At 29.3% G+C, this 22634-nt stretch overlaps 2 protein-coding genes across 3 annotated transcripts in view; one reads left to right on the top strand and one right to left on the bottom strand.

Annotated features, from left to right (window-relative positions):
- LOC123268042 overlaps positions 1–22634 on the bottom strand; it is a 66963-nt gene that overhangs the window by 30136 nt on the left and 14193 nt on the right. The window contains exon 2 of the mRNA XM_044732931.1: positions 13337–13341. Coding sequence (XP_044588866.1) covers positions 13337–13341 — 5 coding nt within the window. The remainder of the gene's footprint in view (positions 1–13336; positions 13342–22634) is intronic.
- LOC123267989 (titin homolog) overlaps positions 547–22634 on the top strand; it is a 33172-nt gene continuing 11084 nt past the window's right edge. Inside the window, exon 1 of one of the 2 annotated variants that reach the window (XM_044732875.1) lies at positions 547–1015. The gene's annotated coding sequence lies outside the window, so the exon portion shown is untranslated. The remainder of the gene's footprint in view (positions 1016–22634) is intronic. The other variant, XM_044732883.1, reaches the window with a different exon arrangement.

The raw sequence follows: 22634 nt of genomic DNA, 5'->3' as shown, positions 1-22634 counted from the left end.
GAAAAAAAAATAAATAAATCGTTGATCTTAAGGAAGTAAGTAAGTAGCACACCTGCTCTAAAGTTGAGGTCACATACAAGTACAGAAAAGGGTCCCATGCTCGAATGACAGGAAGGAAGCCAATAACAGGTTGCATTAGTTTACTATATACGCCGACATGTTTATCATTTAGTGAATCTTATACATATTTTTCATCCACAATATAACACTTACGTAGCTTACTAAGTATAAGCAACACTTTGTTACTTGCATAGTAACACCGGGATGGCAATAAGTAAGATTATTTTGGGGGCAAGGTGCTGCCACCTGCAACCTGTTGCTCCGATCATTCAGAACAGAATAATACAATATATATAATAATAAAGGTTAACGAATTAAAGTGAACAGGTCCAAGGGTTTCTTCCATCTATTCAGTGACTCCAGGATAGAAGCCCTCCCACCATCTGGGCCAGCCGGTTTACCTGTCAGGCCCATCAGAGAGATGGTTCGCGCAAGCGCACTTTAACTTTTCTCTTTAGCTGGCTTATAATCTTCCTTTTACAACTTTACTCTTGCCGAAGGGAAAGACTCGCAAATATTGCTTGTTTGAGCTTTGCAAACGCCCGGAGTTAACAGACCCAACGACCTCCGTGTATATGTATGTGCTGTGTACTTTTTTTTTATTGTTTCACTTTTATTATTTTTATGTACGTGGGTTATTTTTTTTTCCACCGCCATTGCCATCGCGTTTGAAAGTTTTTTTTATTCCATACCGTTCGAATATCTTTCCCGCGTCTGCATCCCTTCTCTTTGCCTACCAACATTTTTTTCCCCAACGCAACCGTCGACCCCGATCGGTCAGTACTCGTGGAGACGTCGCGATACAGAGTATATGTGATTAAGTTTAGGGCAATATAATTGATACAATTTAAAAATAAAAAAAAAAGTTTTTTTTTTCATTGGTTTTTTGAACAATTGTGAGGTTTATTACGGATTTTTTCTTTTGTAATCAATGTAATGAGGATCTAGTCTGAAGGTATGTCAATTTATATAAAAAGTAGTATTTAAATTAAAAGTATACTATAGTAAAATTTAATTTACTTTTTAATTATAGAGTTTAAATTAAAACTCTTTGCACAGCAAGAAGAGTTACTATTTTAATGCCTTTGAAGGGTTAATAAATTAATATATAAAGGTAATTGGTAATGGATATGTTTGTACATCTTTACTACCAGTGACTTGAACGCTGGATAAGAAGACGCGCGATCGTAAACACAGAGAGTAATTTTTTTCTGGGCTTAACTAAATGAAAAATATTATTAAATTAAAGATCACTTAGCATATTAAGTCCGTGATCAACGGCGTGACAAGTTGAATAATTCTGAATTGTAATTCCACGCGTGTGGGTTACTTGTATGAGGTAAGGGCAGGGGAGGAGATAGAAAATAAAAGGAACAAGACGGTCATGATACGTGAACGTGAGTGTATATATGTATAATATAACCAAAGAAGAAGCGACCAAGGAGAAAAAAAAGAAATAAAAAATAAGAATCGCGTGACTGGAATATAACCATTCAGAAGTATTTTTTAAGAATCCTAGTAGATTCCTTGGTTAAAAGTCTCATCTTTAAGGTATTTAGATATTGTGAGGAGTAAGTAGAGGAAGATGTTTTTTTCCTGGGCCTCATATATACCTATAATCCTTGAAACCTTCTCACGGTTTTGGTTTCGATTTTTAAATATACCTCGGAATCTACCTGCGATATGTGTGCCTTGTACCTATATATAGTAATAGATAGCATAAAAAACTGAAAATTTACAGGTGGTTAAGATGATTTATTTTATGGAAGAAATAGATAGATAGATATGAGTTTTATTTGTATCACATAAGGTAAAAGCCCCAATAGATGATCACGTACCAGTATATGATCACTCCATGTATTTGTATATCTATATTCACAAATATAGGTATACAAATACATGGAGTGATCATATACTGGTACATGATCATATATTGGGGCTTTTACCTTACATGTGTTTTACAAAGCTTTGATATTCAGAATATCTTTAAAATTGAAAATTTTAAGTATTAAATATTAAATATTAAATAATTGTATGGAAGAAATAGTTTTAGATGGAAGGTAATTATAGTTAAAAAGAATTTTAATTTATCTGTTAACATATTTTAGCATAATATGATAGCTCATTTTTGCTCTTAAAATTACAAGAAAAAAATAAAGGCATCGAGTTTAAACTAGTCAATGCACTTTGTATAAGGATATATTTTCGTCCGCATAAAACAATGGAGAATGATGTCATGAACTCACACCTATATGTACTAACTGAACACTTTAGTATGTACATTTAATTATTCCTACACTCTATGTTCTGTATACTATAATAAGTTGTACGAGTTTGCAGGTTATTTAAATCAGTGGTGACATAAAGTCAATTACAAATTCTATTTTAAATTGAAATCATTGATTTCACGTAGATATTTTTAAATTGCTACACTCTCTTGTACTTATGCTACTTTAATTATTCAGTATAATTTCATTTATATTGTCTATAATTTATGGTTACATTTACTTGGAATAAATATTGATTTTGAGAAATTTATTTTTGAAAATAGTCAAGAGTATTTTTAATTGAAAAAATTGAAGTTTTTTTTTTTTTTTTTTTTAACAAATCTAATACTTTAACGTTTAAATTATGATTCCCACGTATGTGTCCGTAAACCATGCAGTTTCCATGATTAAATTTAAAGGTGGACCAATATTTGTGAGAGAGATCGGTCGATACTTTCACCATTTAAAATTCGGTCATCTCTTCTTTATTTTAACTGCGGAATTTCAAGTTTCTTTTAATTATTGCAGTTCTTTTAAGATTGGTTTCCTTTTTGATTCGAAACTTGTAATTTTTATGAAATAAATTGCATTATAAAAAAAGTTTGAAAAGCAAATCAAAATTTTATCAGCACTCATTACTTGTAAAAATGTTTGTTAATTCCTTTGAAGAGGTCTATATATTCCAACAGAAAATTTAATTAATTGAAGTTTAAACGTAAAAAAAATAAAATAGAAATGGTTGCTGAATTTTTAAATGTAAAAACCAATTTCTACTTTTTTATTTAATATTTGAACCCATGGTAATGTTTCATAATACATTTTTCACTAACTTTTGAAAATAGGATGCAGGTTGTGAGATGCATTTTTTGAGTTTAATATATTTAGGAAAAATATAAAAGGGGTAACTTAAAACTGTCAGAGTATCATTGTCAGCAAATAATAATATTTAGACATAAAAAATATTTTTTTTTTTCTCACAGATCTTTACACATCGTTAAGAGGTAGTTCGAATCCGAAAATACATGATTTAACCGTATATATAGGTTTAACGATATATTTTCAAGATTTTGAGTAATTTCGAAAATAAAAAACTGACATGTCAGTTTTATGCATAAAAACTGTGACGGAATTTTAATACATTAAGCAATGAATTGAACTTATATGGCGATAAAAAGTTAATACGTTTAATATATATATTTAATATGAATCTTTTAAAAAATTTCATACTTCAGGACAAAATTTTTTTGGACTAGATCCATATATTTGTGTATCTTAATGTTGTAAGAAAAGAATAAATCTAAAAAAAATCTTCAGTTGTGTTTTGTATTCATTATCAATCAGAGTCACTTTCGAAATATTTTAGTGATTTCGATTTCTTGTATTAATGATTAGAAAAAATTTAACACCTGAATTCTGAAAAAATATACCGAGTAAATGTTAAAAGATGGAGATGAAGACACTCACGTACAATAGCGAAACGCGAAGTTTCTGTTTTCATGGCTTGCGATGAGCAAAACATAGCAATTTTAAAATTACTGAAATTAAAACATTACGTTACTTACAGTAGCGTGTAAAACTTAAATAAAATCAGTCACGTAGTATCAATAAATGAATAAGTGTAATTTTACACAGTATTTCAAAAAAATAATAATAATAAAAAACATCAAAACTTGTATTTCCTTGACACTCCACATACATGTTCAGTATATCAATAATTTTTTTGTTTAAGGTGCATTTAAAAATGCTGTAATAGTTTTTACTAAATATTGTTTCGTCAAAAAATATTAAAATTTGCAGTTTTTTTAATAAACATTTTTTTTACGGTAAACAAATCTCTAAATAAATTGTGATAAGCTATATACAAAAATTTACTTTTTTTTTTCATTAGTTTTGGTTTAATAACAATTAAAATAAATCTTTCTTTTTTGAGACAGAATTTATAATTTTTTTGATAGTCATGAAAATATTTGAATTTGAAATTTTGTTTTTATTAGAGCTTGAATTAATTTTTGAATACATTCATAAGTGCAGATAATTTAAAGGTTTTAAGCAGGAAGATCTATATAAATAGTTACGTTAATCAATATTATATTATATTATATTTTTTTCGATTTTTTTTCTGTCTCATGATTAAATTTATAGTCACGTTTGCCGATACAACCAGCCGACCGCAAGTTATTGTTAATTCGGGTTGATTCTTCCTGATGAACACAATTAAAGCTTTTGATGCTTATTGCGAATAGAATTCCGGAAACGTCCTTGAGACGTCTGGCTATTAGTTTTAAATAATTTAACCCGTCTAAAGAATAATTGTCTATATATCAACGAATAATAAAATAAAATAAAATATTATGCATAATGAAAGTTTTTCAAGTTTTTTATACGGTATTGATTAATTAAATTTAAGTCTTTAGTTACGCTAGATAATAGCATACATTAAATGAAAGTTTATGGATTTGATAGTGATATTAATATATAACGAGTAAGGTCAAAATAATGTGAAAATAATAATATATGCACGTGAAATCGGTTTTATTGTATCGTGATTTTCTTATAAAGTATATCAACAAGCTGCGTGCCAACGCCTAGACAGGCTCTGTCCGACTCGATCGATCGTGCGACACTTTCACTTATTAGACAGTACGTACACCAGGTTAGCACGCGTGGACCCGTACCCGTTCGTCGGCCTCGACAAAACTGCTATGCTGTTATATGGTTCTTGTCTTTACTCACTGGTTTTATAAGCTAAATATATATTAAAGACTAAGACTAAGACTGAGATTATTTTATCTATTAGCGCAAAGGTAAAACGCACATACTTGTTTGCGCTCAATAAAGTATAATAGTTAGATACATTTTTTTTAACTTAACGCTAAGTTGCTTTTAAATTAAATTAACTACAATTGCGATCGTTAATCAAAACCGCAACCTATTTGTTCGATGCGAAAAAAATTTGATATGAATTTGCAAACTAATGGACAAGATGTTTTAATTCGAAAAAATGTAGCTTATGCGTGAGAACTAATGCAAGTCATAAAATAATTGTAATCTGGACCAACGGTATTAACTGCACACCGTATAAGTAAAGATTATTGTCCTATCTGACTGGCTTCCCGTTTTGTCACACCTGACTTGAGACGCTTAGAAACGGCCTAGACATTTCTTACCGATGACGAGGAATTATCATCGGAGGTCTCAGACAAGAAAGGGAAAGTATACGCAGGTAGAAAAAATTTTTAAGGAATAAGAATTATTTAATAGTTTATTTTGATCTTGACAGCTCTCGTCATCATCATAATCATCTGCTTAGTTTTTTTTCTGTTTTTAGATTGTTGAAAATATTTTTTTTTTTTTTTATTATATATAAAAAAAGCCGTTTGATTATTAATTTATTTCTTTGAACATCGACCTTGGTAGGAATTATTATTTTTTATGATTACTGTCAAGAACTTTATGGTGGGAATAATAAATTTTTTTTATAGAATTTTGTAATGTTGTAGAATTTTTTTTTGTTGCTATAAATGTAATTTTGAATTTGTAGTTAAATGATAAGTGAGAAAAATTTAAAAATGTATGTTTCAGTTGAAATTTCAATTAAGAAAAGGGGAATCACTTACAAATAAATTAAATTAAATTAATGGCGTAGTTTAATGATATACAAAGTAAATGAAAAGTTATATTAACTACAAAATGTGCAAATAAAAACACTCTAGCTTTGTAATATCATCGTGAATTATCTACTATATAATTACAAATAATTACCAGTAATTTTGCTGATGATTATGCAATTAACACTCGGCATCTGGAGCTCATTTTATCAAAGCAATTGTATTATTTATATTTTATTCTTTACAACTTATTTTAATGTTAATAAAATCATTTTATTTAATTTCATTTATATATACACTCATCTTTAATAATTATTTTCAATAAACACGTTCTGGTATTTATTACAAGAGCCATTTATTCTTTGATATGTATAAATTTCACTAAGCGTGTTAAATAAGGTTACTCGAAACAAGAACAAAATTTTTAGATAGTTTTAAGATCGCGGAGAAAAAAGATAACTTCAAGACTTTGGACATGATGAATAATAAAATTATTTATTAGCTCTGCGTAGCAACACGTCGTTGAACTCTGAGATGTATTATAATTAATTTTCACACCGATAGAAGTATTATAATTATAAATTAAAATTTAGATTACAGTACGTTTCAAATTGTGAACATTATTTCTGTGAATTACATTGTATTTATTTCTATCTAAAAAATATTTTGATACCGAAGAATGATATAAAAAACCTGTTTATAAAGAAATATCAATAAAGATTATTGGCAGGTCAACTTGTTTTTAACCTTTAAATGTATCAACTTAACATAATTATGAAAAATTCAAATTTTGAATTGGAGCAAAAGTTAGTTAAAGAATTAGCAAATTTTGATTGTCATAAATGTTTCAATAATTATATTCAAACTCACTCTTGAAGAGCTAAAAACTTCAGAATAGATAATTTCTCGAGAATTTTATTCATAGCGGGGTTCCAGGGATAACCTGCAGGGTCAACCGTTTTCCAGAATTTTTTTATATTCATCGGTAAGATTCATTCTATCCTTCGTAAATGTAGATAAAGATTTACCGAAATTTGTGTCTCGATTATAAAAATCAAAACAGTGTACATAATTTTCAATAATTTTTTACTTCCCGCTAAGAAAATTGAAAGTTTTCTAAAATCGGGAATTTAAAAATTTTTTCAAATGTGGTTTTTTTTTTAATAACTTTTGAACGGCTTTACCGATCGATTCCAAAAACTTTTTGGATAATCAACTTTTAACATAAAAAAAACCGGCTCCCCGCCTTTATTAATCCCGCCAAAATTTCTAACAATTATTTACAATTAAGTACAATTATTTCTAAAAGAAAACATTAACATGGCTCTTTTATCATGGTTTTTGTGTGAAAAAATATTGTACAAGAAATTATTGCTGACAATTTTTGTCGCGAGAAATTTTAGCATGAGAAAAAAGAGACGGTTACCAAAAAAACCATGTCGATATTGCCACCAAGCCGGTTAAAATCGGTTCATTCGTTTGTGAGTTATGGTTGACGAAAAAAATCGAAAAAAAGTAATTTACTCTGGAATTACTCCGAAATTTCCGGTCTGATCAATTTGTGTTTAATAAAAGTAAATCATTTCGGAAAACTGCGTCGAATGCTGCCAACCGCGTGAAAATTGGGTTTTTCATTCAAAAGTAATTGCAGTTCAGACCCACACTGAAAAAATACATATGCGCATATATGCTGACAAAAATACATATACGTCGCACATATAAAATATATACGCCACATACTTTTTTTTTGCCCCCGTATGTGCGGCGTATATTTTTTTTCAGTACGGGGACTCTTGAGCTTGAAGAGCTCAAAAGCAGAGAACAACTCTTTGAGCTCGGAGAGCTCAAAAACGTCATAAGTGCAATTTTAAGCGCTTATGTATGGAATTAGCGGGAAGTTGCAGATGGTTTTTAGAGTCAAACGTTTTCCTAGTTTTTTTTTGTCACAAATTGAATAACCTTTGAAAAAAAATTAGGAAAACGGTTGACCCTAAAGACCATTCTTGCAACTTCCCGCTACCTCCATACCTAAGTGCTCAACAATTAACTTATTTTTTAAGCTCTTCGAGCTCAAAAATATAATTTTTGTATAATTTTGAGCTCTCCGAGCTCAAATAAATCGCTGTTCTGTGCTTTTGAGCTCTTCGAGCTCAAAAGGCTAATGGAAGTTTTATAGACCAGTATTTTTTGAATTTTCAAACCGCAATAACTTTTGAATGAATTAACCGATTTTCTCACGGTTTACGGCATTCAACGCAGTTTTTTGAGTTATTTAAAAAATCTTTGAGCGTAAACTGGTCAGACTAAAAATTTCATAGAAATTCTGAAAAAAACATTTTTTTCGACAACGATATCTCACGAACAAATCAACCGATTTTGACCGGACTGGTGGCAATCGACGTGGTTTTTTTTAAGTTAAGAGGTGATTAGTTTTTGGAATTGATCGGCTCAGCCGTTTAAAAGATATTTCAAAAAAACGAATTTTTGGAAATTTTATTTTTGAGATTTCTCAAAATTGATCGACTCAAATTCTGTAAATTAGTATCAGAATTCTAGGGGCAAAGGAATTCTTCAGGACGCCGCTTATTTCGATTGAATCGGATAATCCGTTCAAAAGTTATGAAAGATTTACACACACACACACACACACACACACACACACACACACACACACACACACACACACATACAGACACGGTGACATCACCGCGGAAATAGTCAGGAAAGCTTCCTAGGACCTCAAAACGTCGAGATCTGATGAAAACTCGATTTTCGAAAAACGGGGTGAAAACAATAACTTCCCGATTTTTGAAAATTTTCAATTTTCTTAGCGGGAAGTAAAAAATCTATTAAAAGTCTCCATTTGAAATTAAGATAAAAAACAAATAACAAGTATTTGTAACTTTAAAAATTTTACGATATACTGTTAACTATTTTTTTATCACCAAATGATTTGAGTTTCGACGTTTAAAATAAAATTTTTTCTTCATGTGTGGCCTTGTAAAAGGAAAAATAAATAAAATATAAAAGGTATACTAATATCAATTGACTTTTAGGGCCTTGTTATATAAATACATTTCGAAAAAGAAAAAGTAGAATTTTAAAATGTTGTCGAATATAAAAATGATATTATATAAGAAACAAGATCGGGCTTTGGACTGACCGGAGTTTATTTTTATAGTTTTACAATATAAAAAAGAAATAAAATAATAGTAATAGCAACCCCATCAATAATGACGGTTATAAAATTTCTCGTATACCATCTGCACTATGACGTGGTGCATTCAAGGTCAGTAATTCACAATACAATTTAAGTGAAGTTTCGATCCGGTTATTTAGAGTTTTTGTTTAATAAATATTATGACTCGCTCTAGCTAATTTAACTCCTCTGATCTGATCCCGTTTCTACTTTAATATAATATGAACAATAATTACAATTACTGTTAATATTATCATTTGCATGCTATACATAAGTATTAAATTGAAATAAAGTAAAATGATTGACTAATTTAATTGGGTTCATTCAAATAAAAATGTACAAGCCGAGAAAGAATTACCACACAAGGTCGTTTTGATCAAACACCGCACTTTAACTTTCATTTCTTTGAGCTATAGACAGATATAGTCACCCAAACCGTACACTAGCTATTTATGGCAACAAACTATTTTTTTTAATATCTGGGTTAATTTATTATTAAATAATTTCAGTAAGAAATTATAATTATCAATCAAATTAACTTTTTAAAAAATCACTGTTATTTATTGCTATGAGTGAAATTACTTCTTGGCTTTATCAATAACTCTTTAAACGTTTACTTTTCCCTAGTTAATTAAGTCTCAAACTTTACATACAAAATCAATAAATTATTTAAGAAAAAATATTTAAACACTTTCTTCCTGGTTCTTTAGCTGCAGAAAATTTCAATCAGCTACGACGAAATACGGCGTGAAAAACACATCGGAAAATGTACTAAAAAAAAGTTCAACGTTTATTCTGACAGGTTCTTCAGAATGTCGTCTAACCACTTGACTGGTTGTTTTTTACTATTAACTCTTTACTTCCGACTTATATTTTCCGGCTTCAGCTAATTTATCTTTATAGACCCAGGTGTTGGAACTATTTTTTATAATTAATTATTTTAATTGTTTGATATATTTATGATAAACAATTAATTCTATCAAGTCGTAACTATTAATAGTTATAGTTATCCGCAACGCTGGAAATCATTTCATTATTTTAAAAGTATTTATTTTTAATACTTGTACAAATAATTTTTTTTTTAATCGAAAAATTTGCAGCTAATTTCCCATTAAATCAAAATTTAATAATTCTTATTCTATTTTTATTCCAAAAGTCTGTTGATCAAATAAATTAAATGCAAATTTAGTGACCATGAATTTCAAATTATAAAAAGGTTGAAATCTTCTTTATTTGATGCGGTATCAAATAAAATGTATGAACTTTTAGAAATGATTTAATAAGTGAAAAAAACCTAAAATTTAAGAATTTTTTCAAATCATCTAAAAAATTTAATATTTTTTTGAAGAAATTCAAAATTCGTAACCGATGTTCCCGAATTTTCAGGACTTTTGACTAGATTGAAGAAAACGTATACATCATATAAAATTGTTATTGGATATACTTATAACTAGTTGGTATGCTTAAATTATTAATTTTAAGCCATATGTTTGGCAATTTAGGTTATTTCAATAGTACTTGAAAAAAAAATTTTGCATTCTATAATTAAAAATTTATAATAGTTGCCAAGTTAAGTGAGTAAAAACTCGATGAAGCAAATTGTTTAGCAAACCTACACATATGTGTCACCATACATATATGTGTGTACCGTACATATATTACATATATGTATATATCAAGATATAAAGTAATTACGTAACTTTTCATTGGTAAGAAAATCCACAAGGATCAACGTAAGTTGTCGCTATAAGTTTGTCCTACTTTCTAATCAAGCTGAATCATTTTTTTTCATTCATAAACTTAAAAGCAAAAATACCTATAATATTCTAAGCATGAACATATGGTTTTTATCTACACAAGTATTTAAAACTTCGTCAATTTAGAATGTTAAATTTTGATGATGGTTTTAAATGAGATAATAATTCCATTTATATAAATTATAGAAGTTTGTTTTATAGTTTATTTATGAGGTCTTATCTTAAAATTTAAGAAGTATAAAGAGATAAAGATAAAGTTATACACTGAATTATTGATAAAAGATCTATTCAATAATTTATATTTAGCAATAAAGAATTTTTAATGTTATTCATGATGCATGGTGAATGAAAATGCCATATTATCATCTAAAAGAGTCTTTAGAAGCATCGTCACAATGCCAGTTGGCACCTTTCTCGTTTTTACTCAAGTAAATTACCAAACGAGGATCGTCTTCATGATCTTCAAGGCAATGTCTTTTCACTATTTTGTACTCAATACTAGTCTGATTTAAATATTTAATTGTTAGTAATTAAAATACTTTTTATTTCATTTTTATTCGAGAATTACAGCGTAAGTAACTATAAAAATGAGTATTAACAATTCAAATTATGTTAATACTTTTTTTTTTATTTTATTTTGCTAATTACTTACATTTCTATTCTAACTTATTACTCTATATTGTTTAATAATTGCAAAAGGGTAAATTAATGATGTAATATTTATCAAAATTGAATAAATTATTTTGAAACTTCGACGCATAAAAATTCTAAAAACATACAACAACTAGTAGTATTTGTATACGAAATCACGCTTGTTACTCCACACCTCACGAAACTTTTTAGGCATATGTAATGTTAGAATTAATTTGCGGTTTTACTGTCTATCGATAGTAATTTGACGTATTTATTATCATTATGACTAATTTGTTTTGAAAAATAACAAAATTTCAATTATTATTTTGTTTACTGAAATATTGTTCGATTGAAAGTTATGTAAGAAACAACTGAACTCTGAAAATTAGTTTATAAATTGTTTAATGTAGTTTTATACTTAAATATGTTGATTTTTATGCGGCGTGTTGAAATCATTTATTTAATCTTAAGTCAAATGTGATTGTATTCGATTTTACCGGTGTTGAGGATTGAACCCTGCACGCTTGGGTTCATATCTCATGATCTTGACACATATCTACAGTTAGCTTTTTTATGTGTGATTGTACTTTGATTAAATTATTATCATTCAACTATTAAGGTTTTACAAGATTACATTCATACTGACTACTAAGTACATAATATACTTTTACGAGTCAATGTAAATTATAAGTGAATGGTTACAAATAAATTTATTTCATGGCCAATCAAAATTATTTGACTACTATTCAAATTAGATATTTTAAATACAAACATGTAAAGGTTGGAGTCTGTAATGTAATTATTGTATAAGATATTTAGTAATAGGAATAGTGTGATTCATAGCAGGGAATTTTACTTTCAACTTAGCATTTAAAAAATGGTATTTGAAAGTTACAATTTTGAATTGGTACAAAAACAGTAGGAGTTTATTCTAACTTAGCAAAGAATAATAGATAAAATTATATAAATTTGTTTCTTTTAATTGACATAATTTATATGCTTAAACCAAGAAAATAAGTTTTCAAAGCAAAGCAATCATTTATTTTCAAAATAATTTCCTATGTTCAAGATTATTTTTTATCACACTTTTCAAAATTCCTATGGTAATTTAGCCGAAATTCAAGTATGCCACTGCAGTAATACATAACTTAAGATGTAGGATTTATAGATAAAAATTATAAAATAACATTATTTTTTTATAGGTTTCTTCACATGTCTAGAAAAATTACTTATATAGTATTCTAATTTTTGGATTATAATCGATGTGGTTGAAAAAATATTATATTCTACAAGTATTTTATCCTGGATACACAAAAAATTTTATTATCTATGATTTATATAACAACCAATAAAACTATATAGAAAAAAATATTTATGAAAATATATTCATATCATTAACAGTTATGTACTTTTACTTTAGAAAAATACCACTCGTAATTATTTGAATTTAATTGCTTATTAATAAGCACATTCTATGAAGCGGAAGTAAACCAATAATTAGATAAAAAAAAGTCTGGCGGTACCCGTATATAATATAATATTTTATCTAACAATGAAAAAAAAATTGATTGAAAGGTTTGATTTGTCAATTAATCAACAGAAACTTATAAGGTATGTCTTTGAGGAGTATGAACATGTATGCATTTGTTTATACATAACACTAAAGATAAGTATAAAAAATGTCTCACGCGTATTTTCTCATGAATCAAACAAAGAGAGATTGAACACAAATACTTAAATACTTATATAGATATATAACGAAAGTATTAAAGTAATTGTCGTGGTCGTTATTCGGTTACTAATTTATGCTACATGCTCGTTATTAAACCAAGTGTATGAAGAGTAATACGCTATACCGCGTGGGTGTACGTATTGTCTCGTAAAGAATGTAGAAAGTAAAGTATCTTGAGTAATGCGGAGAATAAAGTATAGGTTGTGAACGTGAACACCGAGAGAACAGCAATGTAAAGGATGGATGCGCCAATGGGAGGATCTTCTTCAACTATATCTACCTCGCGTTTCACGAAGCATGTCGTTGCAGAAGAAAAGGTCACCTAATCCACCTTATTCTATACCCGACATTTATATATTTACTTATTACTTATACTTCACTTTTGATTATTCACTATTTACTTATTTTTAATAGAAGATAATTGCTTTATTTATTTTAAAATAAATTGCTATTTTTTTTGCACGCCTCATAGCGCGAAGCGCGTGAGGTTGTGCTTTATACTCGACTCATCAAGATCAAGCCATTTTGTGATTTTTAAATGCCTCTATCACAACCATATTACACTTATTCAATAATATAAGTAGATGTACATCGAAAAACACTTAAATTAAACCATCTTTTACTTTTCAAAATCATTTCATGTTGCTATTTTGAAAAAAATTTTACGTGGACGTCCGGATGTCACCCCATTTTGGATGTACCAACGATTACTCCCGAACAAATTGATATTTCAAGACCGGACCTTTTTTATTAGTTTAAGAATTCGATGAACTGGGTCCGTATTTCATATCAGTGGCCTAGCTTATGTATTTTTTTTTTAATTGAATTTTTATTAAAATTCACGGGTACAACCGTACAAAGCCAAACGAACTTTTCTTATTTGTCACGTGAAAACTATGGCGCCACTTGATCAAGCTAGATTTTTTTAGACTGCTTTTTCTTAAAAAATGATTGAGCGTTATGAGGCGTGCACTTTTGGATTTTCCAAACTTTTTTTACAATATACACAAATTTTGAAGATTATAATTGAGTTATGATTTACATTTTATTGAATACATTACATAAATTTTATTTTCAGGCACAATAAACTGAAAAATAAAAGAGTCCAATATTTTTTGAAAAGTTCCAAAATTGAAATTTCGACTTTTGATAAACAAATTAAAAGTGGTCGATTAATTTTTTAATATCACCATATTATTTTCATATTTTTTATGGAAAGTAAAATAATAAACAGAAAAAAAATTGTCAATTTACTAAATTTAAAAATTTATATTCAAAACATGTTTATAAATTTTATGATAAACTAATACTTTATCATCCAATCTTACAGCATTTGTTGAAAGTTTACATCAAATTATCTTCTTATTCAAGCCAGAGCATAGATCAAAAGTGAATATGAATAGGTATTTTTAAGCTATATACACTGGGTATACCGGTATAGTATAAATGCTTTTGTAAGTACTAAAGTTCAAAGTGTGCATCATAGGGTAGTCTTCTTCTAATGCACTCTGTCGATGCTTAACCATTTACCATATACATATATATATATATATATATATATATATATATATATATCTATATATATCTATATATATATAGATATATATATATACTAGCTGATACCCACCCGCTTCGCTGGGCATACAATAAAATTTTATGTTGTAACCTAGATGAAAAATATAAACAAAATGATTAATTTCAAAAAGATAATTAATATAAATTTTGAATTAGAGAAAAGTGATTGTTTATGATAACCGGTGTTAGCGAGTATTAAATATATGAGAAAAGTATTTTATTATTAATAATCAATCAATCAATGGGTCAGTTAGTCAGTAAATCTGTCATTAGACAGATTTCCGCATCACCCATGACGTACTGTGTAGTGAGATGCGTTCCCATTATAATAATGTTATCCTAAACATTTAGTCTAGACCGGATAGGTCAAATGGTAGAAGTAGCCGACATGTCACCGGAAGGTTCTGGGTTCGAATCCCTGTCCGAGCTATCTGAATTTTGTCCCGCATATTCTGTAAACTCTTATTAAGAAGGTCCTTCCTATTTCTTTCTCAATCTCTTCCTCCTCCAATTATTCTGTTACGTGAATGTTGGAACGATTCACGTAATAATTATCCGTAACTCCTATTCTTTTCCGCTTCATAGTATTATTTAATTTTAAAAATGTCAATAATTTTTTAATTTTAAAAAATGTTAATAATAAAATACTTTTTCTCATATATTTAATACTCGCTAACACCGGTCATCACAAACAATCACTTTTCTCTAATTCAAAATTTATATTCATTATCTTTTGAAATTAACCATTTTGTTTATATTTTTCATCTAGGTTACACCATAAAAATTTATTGTATTCCTATCGAAGCGGGCGGGTATCAGCTAGTTATTAATAAATTCATAACAAATTAAGTGGTATTAAAAATATATTTATTATTACTCATTTTATTAGAAATTATCTTAAATCGACCGTTTTTATAATAATTTAACGATATCGTTGTAAAATTTTAGAGAAGACGCATCAGACACAATTTACCATTTTAATTTTAATCATTAAAATCAGTATAATCATTTAACAATATCAACTTGATAATATTTATGTTTAATTTATCTGTGTTATGATATAATCGAGTTCATCCTTCATGATTATTCCAATACATATAAGTTATTTCAGTTATTAATGATTTAGCTATTCTTTCTTAAAAACGTATGATTATGAATTCCTACTGTCCCAACAGTCAATCGATAAAATTTAAAATCAATCATTTTGACAGTTATTATAGCAACGGTAACCATGATAACGGTAACCATGGTAACGGCAACCATGGTAACGGTAACCATGGCAACGGTAACCACGGCAACGGTAACCATAGCAACGGTAACCATGGCAACGATAACCATGACAATGGTAACCATGGCAAAGGTTGATTAGCGTGGGTGGTTGTAGGGGTTGAGTTCGATAATTTACGGGTGCCACTGATGGTTTCTTAGATTAGAGGGTCAAAATGATATTTCGCTCCCAAAAAAGAGAGATATAGGGAAGGGAAAGATTATAGGGCACGGGAGGGAGGAGAAGAATGAGAGGGAGGGGAGGGGAGGGCATATGTGATGGTAGACGAAAAATTCATTTTGGCTAGGAATTGCGTAAAATCCGTTCTTAGTGAGCGTCTACATCACGAATGGAGTAACTATGCTAAATTTCAAGTCAATCGGGCGAATAGTTTCGGAGATCTCGTGATGAGTGAGTGGTATTTCTCTTATATATATATAGATTATCTTAAATCGACCGTTTTTTATAATAATTTAACGATATCGTTGTAAAATTTTAGAGAAGACGCATCAGACACAATTTACCATTTTAATTTTAATCATTAAAATCAGTATAATCATTTAACAATATCAACTTGATAATATTTATGTTTAATTTATCTGTGTTATGATATAATCGAGTTCATCCTTCATGATTATTCCAATACATATAAGTTATTTCAGTTATTAATGATTTAGCTATTCTTTCTTAAAAAACGTATGATTATGAATTCCTACTGTCCCAACAGTCAATCAATAAAATTTAAAATCAATCATTTTGACAGTTATTATAGCAACGGTAACCATGATAACGGTAACCATGGTAACGGCAACCATGGTAACGGTAACCATGGCAACGGTAACCACGGCAACGGTAACCATAGCAACGGTAACCATGGCAACGATAACCATGACAATGGTAACCATGGCAACGGTTGATTAGCGTGGGTGGTTGTAGGGGGGTTGAGTTCGATAATTTACGGGTGCCACTGATGGTTTCTTAGATTAGAGGGTCAAAATGATATTTCGCTCCCGGAAAAAGAGAGAGATAGAGGGAGGGGGAAAGATTATAGGGCACGGGGGGGGAGCACAAGAATGAGAGGGAGGCGAGCTGAGGGCATATGTGATGGTAGACGAAAAATTCATTTTGGCTAGGAATTGCGTAAAATCCGTTCTTAGTGAGCGTCTACATCACGAATGGAGTAACTATGCTAAATTTCAAGTCAATCGGGCGAATAGTTTCGGAGATCTCGTGATGAGTGAGTGGTATTTCGCTTATATATATATAGATATATATATATATATATACATATATATATATATATATATATATATATATATATATATACATATATGTATATGTACATTCAATATGACGCGCATGCGCAGTGGACAATGGACCTATGAGGTCTCTAGTCTCTAGGCAAGAAGAAAATGAAAAAAAAGATCTACCGGTTTGGTTTTTTTCTTAGCTCATAAATATATGAATAACTCACAAGTTCACTTCTAAAAGATTAAATAAAAGATTCAAATACGTTAAATACAAACATACTCTTCGTTAACACTTATATTACTTTATTGCATAATTGAATAAATATAGTTTCTTTTTAATATTTAAATATTACGATTATGTTAATTGAGATATTCAGCCTGAAGCTATCAATTTAATTACCGATCAAACGTATTGTTTTATTACAAAGTAAATTTTTATAAAAAATTACTTTGTTGATTAAAATCGTCTTTAATACTTCTTATTATAATTTTGTTTTTTTTTTTTTTTTTTTTATTAAACTAACCGAGATACCAGGGCAATGCCCTTTGTTGTCAACATAATCCTGGACTTGTGCAATCACCTTACTCACCTAACCATTTGCCTTCTGTTATGTTTTGTAGTGCTACGGGTTAGGTGTGTATACCGTCGAGCGATATAATATCTCTCAACGACCCCACGACAAATAAAAATCTTTAAAAATAGGAAAATTATTCGCTGACTTGTTTCACTTCTTTCCTGATATTTTAAATTCACTTATTATTCAACAATTTGATAAGACGAAATTCGATTATTGTTGACAATCTTTGCTCATCCTTTTTTTTTTTTTTATCAAAAATAGTTTTGAAATTTTTTTCTATCCATTACACATTTTGCTTTTGAAAATTTATCAAAATTTAAAGAAAAAAAAAGTTTTTTGAATATTAAATAAAAACTTTCTTAATTTTAAAATTAAATTTACTTAAATTTTTAATTTTAATTTATCAATTGATATTTTTTAATGCGCCGAAAATCAGAATATTTAAAAACAAACGAATTTCAACAGGCGGAGCCACGACTTTAAATAATTATCCTAAATTCTATTTAAAAAATTATGCAATAAAAATTTAAAGATATTTTTTAATGATCTTCTAATTTTTATGAGGGGATAGAAACGATAAGAATGAATATAACTAAAAATTAAAACTTGTAAAATGGCATGTAATGGGCTAGCTATGAATTCTTTGAACGGCTTTGGAAGCCCTTTTGGTGAATCAGTCCTTTGTGGCTGGATCTCTCAGGGTCAACCACTTTTCGCGTTCTCCAATGTATGCTTACGTGAGTGTTGAGGCTCTACTAGGTAATTTTGCTTCTTTGATTCTTAAATAACGCTGGAGAAAATTTATCAGCGTCAGCATTTACTTGATTGATTTAATTTATAATTATTTATTTATTATATGTGCATTGATAATTTTATTTCTAAATTTGTGATCACTTCATTCTTCAATATTATTACTATCAATAATATTATAACTTGTCAGTAATTACTGTGTTTTAAATAAAAAATTATAACAAATGATTTAGCAACAAGTCAAACTGATGTACTAAGTAGTCTTTTATTTGAGAAGTTTATAACTCTGATTATAGCTACAAATTTAGTTAGAGGAGTTATAAAGATTTAAGTAAAATAAAAAGAGTGATTGGGCAAAAAAATAACTTCTGTGTCGGGAGAAAAAATTCAAGGCAAAATGAATGAGTAAAAAAAAATACCCAGACAAAACATCGTCTGGAAAGGTAAAAGTAGTTAATCTTAAAAACCTGTTCAACAATTTTATGACGTACATTGTTTAAATTTTATCTAATGGCAGATACATTTTATATATTTTTCAATTAATCACGTTTATTAATTATTTTTTTAAATCTATCAAGTGCATTTCATTTTTATTATTAAATCTTTTGCAACAATTTAGAACAGCTAGATTTTATTTGAGAATTTTTCTTCATCAAATTTTTTAGTTTCAATTAATTTGAGATTTAGATATTTATCAACAATAAATTCGAATAATTGTAAGTCCAGTTTCTAATAAATAAATCAAGAGATCACTATTTCATGATTGCGACTTTGTTTTGCAACGATAGTATGAAATTTCATTTATTTATTCCATTTCTACAATAAAAACTGAGACACAGCAGGGAATTAAAAGGCTGATGTAGGGTCAACCTTTTCTCCTGGCAGAAGAAAAAAATTTTTTAGTATTATTCTTGTTTGGATTATGATCTCAAAATATACTGTATAATTAAAAAAAAAAAAAAAAAATGAATATATGCAGACAGCTCGCTAAGTGTTTTATTAAAAAAAAAAAAATTTATAACCTCACACTTTAATTTTTAACTTCAACAAAATATTATTTCTTATTTAGCACTTTCTCAGAATTCCACCATCCGCCATTCTGAATTCGTCAGCGTGAATCTTTTAGTTTATTTCAAGTCTTTCCAGAAAAAAAAAACTTATTTTGCATTCTATTCACAATGATAAATGGTCAACATTTGAATTCACTACTAAAATATTATATAAAAATTTTGATTTTGTGCGTCAATTGAAAAAAATCAGAGTGAAACAATAACTTCCTAATTTTTTAAAATCACACTGATAGAAGGATTTGTTGATAGTTAAAAATATTTGTTAATATTTAACAAACCATTTATTAGAGACCACTTTTTAGTCCTTAATAAATATTTCTTAGCATTTAAAAAGATTTATTAATATTTAATAAATGAGTATCAGATTTATTAAATACAAACAAATCATTTTAAATACTAAGAAATATTTGTTTAATACTAAAAAGTGGTCTCTAATAAATGATTTGTTAGCTATTAACAAATATTTTTTGGTACAAATAAATCCTTCTATCAGTGTATTGATTTCACCGGCACACAAAAAAAAAAAAGTTGTCTGTACTTGGGACGCGCCACATATATTCCCATGTAATTTGACCCGCTGAACCCGAATTTGAGGTCCGTTTGGCCCCTACACCCTAGGATTTTGAGAAAACTGTAAAAAACCGAAAAAAAACGGGAAAATTGGGGGTTTTGGTGATTGAAAAATTTTTTTAGATTCTAACTATGCATGATTTTCATGTATTTCGATCTGCTTTATACTTATCTGAAGTGTACTCAGACCAGCAGCCATTAAAAGTCTAAGTAAATCCCGAAAAACCCATGAAAATTGCGAAAAAAACAAAAATTCCCAATATTGTGATAAAAAAATGTATTGAGCTAAATATATGATGATTTTCATGTAGGTTTATCGACGACATATAAATCTCCAACTTTTATAACTCAGACGTCTCGAAAACATCAAACAAATGTGCAAAAACCCCGAAAATTGGAAAAATCAAATGTAATATAATAAAAATCGAGTTATTATTCAAAATAAATAAAAAAAATCATATCATTCGATCTGTGGTGCATAAAAAAAGTATTTCGTCCTAAGACTTAAAAATTAATTTTTTCGGAAAATATCATCAAAACCCTTTGGATTTGAATTTTAATTCGTTCTCCGCTTATATCTCACCCTTTTATCTTCAAACGTCCTGCATAAAGGGTTTCTCTTTCGTTTCCTCTCTTCTTCGGGTAAATCTCTCTTCAGAGTCCAACAATGATCTGCCATCATATTTACATCCCACGTTCCTTGATATCGTTTTTCCATCACACTCATGTTTTGATGGAATGTTTCTTCTCTTTCTTCACTGAAATTACCAAGATTTTCAGGAAAGTGTGAAAGATGAGAATGTAAATAGTGCAATTTTGTATTCATTAAGCAACCTAAAGTATTATAGTTGTATAACAACTCGTCAACTAAAGTTGCGTAGTTATCACTTTTCGTATTCCCTAAAAATTGCTGTGATACTTCCTTAAAACTTCCCCAAGCTGCTCTCTCAATCTCGTTCATCTCATATTCAAGATTAGCATCCTGGAATAGAGTCCGAATTTGGGGTCCATCAAAAATTCCTTCTTTTAATTTAGCGTCACTTATAGCTGGAAATTTTTCGCCCAAGTACTTAAAACAGTTTCCATCTTTATCCAGAGCTTTGACAAATTGCTTCATAAGGCCAAGCTTGATATGAAGTGGGGGCAGCAAGTACTTGGAAGGATCAATTAGAGATTGTCGCGTAACATTGTGAGAACCAGGATTCAAATTTGTTCTTGTTGGCCATTCTTTTTGAATGTAATGATTCTTTCGGTCTCGGCTATCCCACAAACATAAGAAGCAGGGGTACTTTGTGAACCCTGATTGTTGGCCTAGCAATATTGTTGCAATTTTCAGATCACCACAAACCTTCCATTGATGTTCTGAATAGTTTATTTTATCTAATACAACCTGTAAATTGTCATAAGTCTCCTTTAGTTTAGTCGAATGAGCTACTGGAATCGGTGCCAATAAGTTTCCATTATGAAGAAGCACAGCTTTAAGACTTCGCCTAGAGGAGTCAATAAACGGCCTCCATTCTTCGTCTTTGTAAGTGTTTGGCTTCAACTCATCGATCAGTCCTTTTACATCTGAACAGTACACAAATGAATTTTCGCTGTCTTTTGTAAAATACTTCCGGAACTCTTTTTCCCTATCACGATAAAAATAAGCTGTTGTATTTTTAGCTAATAAACGTTTTTTCCTTAAAGCTGAGGCTAAATGTTCAGCTTTTACCTTAGATAGTCCTAAGTCTCGTACAAGGTCATTCAATTCAAGTTGATCGAAGACTTCAGGGTCTTTACTTCTAGGAACACCACTCGGGATGTATTCTTCATCCTCAGAATGGATCTCTTCGGGTTCAGGATCGATTTCTTAAAAGTTATCTTCAACTTCCATCTCTTCATGTTCATTCACTGGTTCAGGAGCTGCAGGTTCTTCGACATTCAAAACTTTTTCTGCTGGCACAACTGATGTTACGTTGGCATATTGAATTTTATGTTTGGTTGTCGAAGAAAAACCTGAAACTTCCGTCGTGCAAAAATAGCAGTTTTTGTGACTCGTTGGTGCAGACCAAATCACAGGTTTTGAAAATTTCAAGCACTGTTTACTTTTCGTCTGCTCCCAACGAGTAAGCATCGTGTGACACCGATTGCAAAGTGAATGTGGTACCCAAGTTGCTTCCCAGTTCGTAATCTGGATACCGAAGCAGGTTTCGTAGACATTTTTCAATTTGTTTGAAAAAGATCTACGACTTTTCGTTACTTCAAATTCTCCACATATGTAACAGAAGCAATTGGAGTTTTTGTTACATATGTGAGAGACACTCTTGTCATATTAA

This window comes from Cotesia glomerata, linkage group LG1 (assembly GCF_020080835.1).
Source record: "Cotesia glomerata isolate CgM1 linkage group LG1, MPM_Cglom_v2.3, whole genome shotgun sequence".
NCBI classification, from domain to species: domain Eukaryota; kingdom Metazoa; phylum Arthropoda; class Insecta; order Hymenoptera; family Braconidae; genus Cotesia; species Cotesia glomerata.
This window is presented reverse-complemented; position numbering and strand designations above follow the sequence as displayed.